The sequence below is a fragment of the Quercus robur genome, chromosome 12 (genome assembly GCF_932294415.1).
Source record: "Quercus robur chromosome 12, dhQueRobu3.1, whole genome shotgun sequence".
In the NCBI taxonomy this organism is placed as follows: Eukaryota; Viridiplantae; Streptophyta; class Magnoliopsida; order Fagales; family Fagaceae; genus Quercus; species Quercus robur.
Genome location: NC_065545.1, coordinates 28,105,232 through 28,113,199, shown reverse-complemented (window position 1 = coordinate 28,113,199; position 7,968 = coordinate 28,105,232). Strand labels below are relative to the sequence as shown.

The window sequence follows — 7,968 nt, the reverse complement described above, 5'->3', positions numbered from 1 at the left end:
ATGAAATGGTAACAATTTTGTTATGCAATCTACAGCTTTCTTATTATCATTTAAAAAATAAAAAACATTTATAAATAGACTATTTTAAGAAAGTTTTGATAGCATATTTTTCAAGAAAAATATAAAAATTTATAATAAAAAAAAGAAGACGAAGAAAAAAAAAAAAGAAAAGTATTTGTTAACTTTTTCCAAAAAATAAAAATAGAAAAACTATGGGTCTACGACACCGTTTCATATATATAGATGATCCCTTTGAAGTTAAAACTTAGAACTGAAAAAGTAAAAGTTAGGAGTTGGGACATGCTCCCTCGCCGGTAGTCTCTCTCTTTTTCTGTTCAGAGTCCGAGAAGAGAAAGGCAAAAGGAAATGGAAGGTAAAGAGCAAAGCAAGAAGAAGGAGTCATGGTATTGGAATTGGTTGATAGGTTCAGTGGCATTGAGAGTAATACTCATTTACTTTTCCAATAACCTCAATCTCGCTTCTCGCCCCGAAATCTCCACTCCGCTCACCAGCCTTCGCCGCCGTACTCTCTCTCTCTCTCTCTCACCGTTAATTCCAATCTTCGATCTTTAATTTAATTTAATTAGATTTTGTTTTGTAGTGGCCGAGGGTTACTGGTTGAAGCAGTCATCAATGTCTCCCTACGCAGGTCCTTTATTTTTAACTTCTTTTTTTTCTTTTTGATTGTTTGATTTGAGAATTTGTTGTTGTTGTTGTTATTGAGATTTTTGTATTTTGACAGGATCTATGTACCATGGTTCTCCATTGCTACTCTCACTTCTTGGCCCACTCACTGCCAAAAGGTTACCACATTTGCCATTGCTTACACCATTCATTAGCTTTAACTAATTCATCTTTTTCTTTTTTCTTTTTCTTTTTTTCATTATTAATTTAATGCATACTTTATTTTTAACTTTTTTATTGGGTGGTGCAGAATTGAAGGGCAACCTGATCATATTTTGTGCAGGTAACTAATATGTATCTCTCTTCTTCTTCTTTTTTTTTTTGTTTGCTGTTTGGTTCCTGTATTTATTTTATTATCTTTATCATCTTTATATTTCGCGTTATTTGTTTTAAATTTTAATCATCTGAAATTTAGTTATAATTGTCACTCATTTGATATGAATGCATTTTGTGTTACATTTTTGAGTGCTTGCATACACAAATGCGCGCGTGCGTGCACACAGATTTTCAGGGTTTTGGTGCACTTGGTTTTGCTTAGTGGTGTTTTTGTGTTTTTTATTTGCTTTCACATATGTTAACCAACACCTGAGGATGTAAACTTGGCGCTAATCTATCCTAATTAAATTGGAGTGTGTTGCCTGTCAATTAAAATGGAGCAATATGGTAATTCTATTATGATTGTCAATTACCAACTTGTGCCTTTGCAGTTGTGATTGAAATGTGGGCAACAAGCATTGACTTCTATCTGATTTGTTTGTTGCATGTACTATTCCAAGCAACTTGGATGTTACTCCCTTTTCTTTGTTCCTTAATTTAGCCTATATTGTACATACGATGACGCAGTTAATATTAACACACCTTTGGATACAGTTTGGTTTTCGTGATTGCAGATGTTGTGAGTGCCATGTTCATTCGTGCTACTGGTCGGAATCTTCAAATTGCTTATAGTCAGAGTTTGAAATTTCTAGACCTTGTTAAATTATCGAAAAAGTCAGGTAATTATAATAGTTAAAGGGTTTTCCAATAAAAATCATTTTAGATAAAAAATGTTGATACGAGAAGCACACTAGAGAAGAATAGACAATTGAATCAAGCTATTTAACTTACAAACTGTAGGGCAGTGGCACATTTGATAGATTTAGTGTGTAACTGAGTTGTTGATGTTGAGAATTGAGATGCAAGATGAAAATTTTTTGTGCATTTGATTGATATAATGGTTACCCTATTAACTCATAATTAAGTTTCAAAAGTAGTGTTGGCTTAGATATGTCAAAGAGGAAAATTATGTCCCGGGGCTGTTGTGTATATGATTCGTGTTCGGCTGAAATGGTATAGGAAGATATGTGCTAGTGAAGTCTTTTGAGTAGAGTACAGTAAAATTTCATCATAATGCACTGTTTATGTTACTTAGTTCCCATCCGCTTGCAATCTCTTTTAAATTGCTGGGAGGATAGAGAAAAAGAAAGAAAATTGGAACCTTCTAAGAAACTTTTTTTTTTTTTTTAATGCCATCTATATAAGTAACTATATTTATTCAAATTGCCCCCTTCTCGTCTTTCACAAGCTGATGAACTGCAGTATTCATGTTGTCTTCAGATATCCTTCCTTCTGGAGACATTGCTGCTCTTGTCTACTTATGGAATCCTTTCACAATAGTTGCATGTGTCGGTTTGTCCACATCCCCAGTTGAGAACCTGGCCATCATTTTGTCCCTTTATGGAGCATGCAGACGTAAGATGCTAACAATAGTTGTATTGTACTTAAGTTCCTCGTTGTGTGTGTAGTAATTTTTGTTTTCAAGTTTGTTCATGAGAAGTGAAATATATTTCCTCAAATGATCATAATAGTGACCTCAAACAACAGACAAAAAAGGAATTAAAAAGGAGAAAAAACCAAATCTCTTCTTGTGGTGATGATCCTAATGTTTTATGTTTTTCATGTTTGTATTCTCTAGTAGTAGCTGATTTATTTTGATTTAAGGCTTGTATTGAACTCAAAACATTTTGAGTTTGGTCTTTGCTTAGCATTTTTTTATATGCTTCTTTTGATATTTGCCTGCATTTTTTGCATTTTGCACTTAAATCATTTATGCTGACTAAAATTAGCTCAAGTAGCAATTGAAAATTTGCCTGGCTGGAGATGTCTCTAATTCACTCAAAATCATGTAGGCATTGAATTGATAGGCATTTCCTATGCAAGATGCTGCCACCTAGGTACTGTTTATGTGACATGAAGTTATAGAAAATATTATTTTCTTATTACAAAAGGTGTGTCTTACTGTGCTAATGAGCTCTAGCTCAAATGGCAGTGGCACTTCCTCCTCACAATAATGGGGTGGAGGAAAAGGTTGTTGGTTCAATAGCCTAACTTACCAATAATAACTAAAAAAATGAAGAAGTGTCTCTACTTCCTAGTAGTTCATACTGAATGTTTATAATGGTGGAATCATACACACAATTATCATTGGATCAAACTCTCTTATGACTACATAGAATTTTCAATTGCCTCTGGTATTGTAATCCCTACTGAATAAGTAATGATCAATTGGTTCATCACTTCATTGTAAAGATTTGAGGTGCCATGTCATGTGGTGATTGTACAATGCAAGAACATCCAAATCACATGCACTAAGTGCATTTTTTTCTTGATAGTATTATTTATTGATTGTCCTTTCATGAAACATCTTCACGATAAATTTTTTTCCTAATGGTATTATAAGCGTGACATATAGAAAAATGGAGATGTCTTTGAGGCATCTTTCTTTGAAACTTTTTGCTTGCTTTTAAATGTTGTTTATCTGATGGAATCCAGGAATAGCTCCTTTGGCAGCTTTTGGATGGGTCATGGCGACACATCTGTCCCTGTATCCTGTGATTCTGATTATTCCGGTATCCCTTTCTTTGCCTTAGAGTGTTTGATGGAAACAGTAAAGCCTTTAAAAGACTCATGAACATGTTCTTTAAATTTCCAATACATGCAAATTGGTTCTTTATCATTCAGTTTTGTTCCAGATGATTCTTTTATTAGGATATGGTCCAGATACTCCCCCTAGGAAATTGTTCCTGCAAAAAAAATATGTTGAAGTTGGAGATACTCCCTCAAATGATAGATGTCAGCAAGAGGAAGCAGTTGATCAACCTGAACTCCCATATGTTTTCTCATGGAGACCAGTGATACATTTCTTATTCTGGACTTCTTGGTGGTTGGTCTATGTGTTAGTTCTATGTGGTGTATCTGTTAAACAGTACGGTGGTCTCTGGGAGTTGTTTAAAAGGTATATTTTGAATAGCATAGTAATCTTTATAGGTGCTTTTCATTGTCATATAATCATATTGCCTTGCTTTCGCAGCAAGTAGCTAAGTACAGAGCAGTATGTGCAATTTATTTTACTGTGTTTTTAATGATGCACAAAGTAGATTATGTAGATGTCACTTGAGGATGTGACTTCTTTTCTGGGTCAAGAATCGAATAGCAGGTGCATTGCTATAGTAGCTGGCAAATCTGAGTTTAATAATAAATCAAGCACTTAACTTGGCTGCTCAAGATATCTCAGAGATGCCTTGCTCTGATGATGTTATCTTGAGAAATTTCTGGTGTATATGAGCACAAGTAGTTCTAACAAACTTAGTGAAGATCATAGAATACTGAGGCAAGAGCTGCTGCATAGAAAAATAAAATCATGCACTAGGAGTCTTGTTCATCTATTGTCTGTTGCCTTAAAATCATGCTATAGACGATTTGTGTACCATACTCTTTTGGCTTCTGTTAAATTGCTTGGGATTGAAGAGTTATGTACCATAAAGATTTTCACTTTATGGTGTAGAAATCTGTCTTAGCTTCCTTATACACATTGCTGGTTTTTTCAGAACGTATGGGTTCATGCTCACCGTGCAAGATCTATCTCCTAATATGGGTGTCTTATGGTGAGCCTGAAAATATCTCTAATTTAATGTGGTCTAATTTAATCCTTTCTTTAAGTATTTGGACTTATAAATTCTTTTCTCTGATGTTCTACTGCAGGTATTTCTTTGCAGAAGTTTTTGACTTTTTCAGAAATTTCTTTCTGATAGTTTTCCATGGGAATATTCTATTTATGATACTGCCATTAGCCATACGGCTGAAACACCGCCCATTCTTTCTAGCTTTTGTGTACATTGTGATCTCCTCGATGCTTAAGTCTTATCCTTCTGTGAGTTCTTCCTTATTTGAATTATTTCCCAGGATTAAATATTTTTTTGTGTGCAATTTGACCCATAGATATGAGAAACTTTGTTCTTTCAGAACACTAAACAAAAAATGAGGTGACCCAATAGATATGTAATTGTTTTTTTCTGCCTTTTCTGAATTATGTTAGGAATCTAATTCGCTCTTCCCTTGCCCCTTTTATGTTCAAATTTTGATTAGGTTGGAGATTCAGCTCTGTACTTGGGACTGTTGGGGTTGTTTGTTAATGAACTTGCAGGCAAGTTAGCAGGTTCTCTTTTGTTACTGACCTATTTAGACATGGTTTGGTATCTTTAACTTTCTACCCTCCTTGACATGCAGATATGAAATTCTCTTTCTTCCTGTTCTGTGGTTACATCGGGGTTTCTCTCCTTAGCCCTGTGATGCACAACCTATGGATCTGGAGGGTATGGCTCTTTGAAGCTGATCTCAATGTTCAAACGCATAAATATTTTTCTTTTAGATGGTGACTTGTTTAATTGAATTTGCAGGGCACTGGCAATGCGAACTTCTACTTTGCAACTGCAATGGCTTATGCTTGCTTGCAGGTTTGTTTATTTGTAGTGAATTATATTCTTTCCTTGATGTAAACCTGATAGTATCCGTAGGAAAGTATAAGATAATTCAGAATTGCAGCTTTACTTATTAAAACCAAAACAGAGTTGCAGTTGTCATGTAGGAAATAAAAAGCTGACATTTGGTTTATTTCATAATGGTAATTTATAGTGGAGTTGAGCCTTGAGAGGAAATCAGTCATCAACATCGTGATTCTATATATCAACCAAGCTTTGAGCAATTAGTTTTTATCTTTTATAATTCAATAATCACAATGGAGGTGGGGGCATTTGAACCCTAGATGTCTCTGTTAGAAACACTAGGAGGTGTCAATTGAGCTACAAGGCTCTTGGCAACCAAGCTTTGAGCCATTAGTCATCTAGCATGATCATGCCTAGAAGTTTTGCTACTTTCCAGCTGACTTTTGACCATTTAATTGTTTATCTATGTTATGGTGAGTTTTAGGCTTTTAGCTGAATCTTCAAATTAAAATGATTGAAGTCTATATTAAGAGAATTTTCCACCAAACCGGTTTGGAGGGGAGTTATCCCAATCCACTAAGTGGCAATGAAGTGAGCATCCACATGCTTGGAGGAAAATCTGTCCTTAGCAGAATTAATTTCAAATAAGTTGAAATTATGTTGACTTAATCTTCAGAATTCAAATATCATGCACGTACATGGGATTGAACCCATAAACTCACTCTCCACCCCTTTCTTATGGGGGAGGTTAGGAGATCCATTTGGTCAAAGGGCCATTTGCAAAATTATCAAGTTAGTGTTGTTATGAGTTCTACACATCAAAGTTCTTGACTGCTTTTGCCTTTAATTTTTCAAGCAACCTAAGCTGTTCTGTTGCCATCTGACTCCAAACAGAAGATAGCTAATGAAATAATCTCTTAATCATGGAATGGAGATGCTATAGGGCTGAGCATCAAAGTGGATGATCACTCTGTCCCAATTCATTATGGGTGTACAAATCCTTCTTTCTCCCCCAAGACTTGCAAATATACGTCAAACTTACCAACACCTAGATTAGTTGTTGGAACAATAAAGGTCAATAAAAAAATGTAAATTGATGGATGGTGCACGTAAACCTTACTTTACCCTCATATCTGCTTCAATTTTAAAATTTGAGGATTGTTGATCGAAAGAAAGAACTAAAGCATTTGCCTACAGATCTAGGTTTTTTTTTTTTTTTTTAAGCATTTGGGTACAGCTCAAGTAAAATTTGCCACTCCTGTTGAATATATTAAAACCTGCTTAGGATATGAAATTTGAATAAATTAATGCCTGATTCTCAAGAGTTATCCATAAAATACTTTGGTTCATTCTTCTCTAATAATGAATGTTCTGGGTTTGTCTGCAGATTATTTTGGTGGTCGAGAGTGTAAGTGCCATGCTCAATCACGACAGGAAGCTGAGAAAGCTATCCGCCACAAAGGTGTTGGATGGTAAAACTTAAGCACTTCTTGCCACTGCATGCATATTTCTGATTGCTTGGTATTGGTGCTTAGAGTTCTAGAGCAAAATTGCAGTGGTATAGCTGCAATGGCCTTCCTTGTTTTATACTCACAAAGATGCAATTGCAAAGCACTCTTCTGATGGATCGGGCAGCATAGACATTCTTTTGAATTACTTTTAAATCAAATTTTGGATGTGTAAGATTATTGTAGTTTGATTAACAATACTCAATAGTTTTTTTTTTTTTTTTTTTTTTTTTTTTTTTTTTTTTTTTTCCACTGTAAATTGGTACTTTGTTTTATTTACAAAAGAAGTAGATAGTTGATGGACCATCAATATTCCTGGCCTTATTGATGGTTATGTTATTGGATTCTTGTTCAAATTAGGCCCTTCTTGAACACTAGTAATTCATGAAAAATTGAGTTTCTGTGTGGAGATGACTAGGGATGTGCAAAAAACCAGTAAACTGAAAAAAACCGGCTGAAACCAGCCGAATTGAGTCCACAATCTTTAAGTTCGGTTTCGGTCCGATTTGGTTTTGATTTGAATTTCTTGAAACTGAAATATTTCGGTTTTGATTTCGGTACTGAATTTTTTCACCCCGAAACCAACCGAACCAACCGATATATAGATTTTATGTAAGCTTAAAACATAATAGAGCGAGTAGCTTAGTGGAATGATGCACATGTTTCAGCCACTTGTTCACAAGTTAGAGCCTTCGCCTATCCATTTTGAGTTTTTAAATTTTTTAAAAACCCTAGCATCTTATAAGTTATAAACTTATAACCCTACTAGACTCTTTCTAGTTGCCCCTCCCCCAATTTTCTCTCTCACACAAACACAACCACTTGTTCACAAGTTCGAGTCTTCGCCTATCCATTTTGAGTTTAAAATTTTTTTTTTTAAACCCTAGCATCTTATAAGTTATAAACTTATAATCCTATTAGTCTCCTTCTAGTCGCCCCTCCCCCGATTTTCTCTCTCACACAAACATATATCCTGCATCTTTTTCTTTTTTTAATATACACATACTCTACATCTT

At 34.8% G+C, this 7,968-nt stretch overlaps 1 protein-coding gene across 1 annotated transcript; it reads left to right on the top strand.

Annotated features, from left to right (window-relative positions):
* Positions 1-261: 261 nt before the first annotated feature.
* On the top strand, positions 262-7,353 carry LOC126709059 (uncharacterized). The gene is made up of 14 exons (XM_050409137.1): positions 262-523; positions 602-649; positions 743-803; positions 935-967; positions 1,555-1,679; positions 2,281-2,415; positions 3,496-3,572; positions 3,696-3,958; positions 4,551-4,607; positions 4,705-4,873; positions 5,089-5,146; positions 5,230-5,315; positions 5,400-5,456; positions 6,832-7,353. The coding sequence occupies exons 1-14, from the start codon at positions 367-369 to the stop codon at positions 6,925-6,927; spliced, it is 1,422 nt and encodes a 473-aa protein (XP_050265094.1). The 5' UTR covers positions 262-366; the 3' UTR covers positions 6,928-7,353.
* Positions 7,354-7,968: the final 615 nt, after the last annotated feature.

Coding starts and splice junctions, on each gene's coding strand:
- LOC126709059 (XM_050409137.1), top strand. CDS start 367: ATGGAAGGTAAAGAGCAAAGCAAGAAGAAGGAGTCATGGTATTGGAAT. Junction 1,680..2,280: donor TAAATTATCGAAAAAGTCAG/GTAATTATAATA, acceptor TGTTGTCTTCAG/ATATCCTTCCTTCTGGAGAC. Junction 2,416..3,495: donor CCTTTATGGAGCATGCAGAC/GTAAGATGCTAA, acceptor GATGGAATCCAG/GAATAGCTCCTTTGGCAGCT.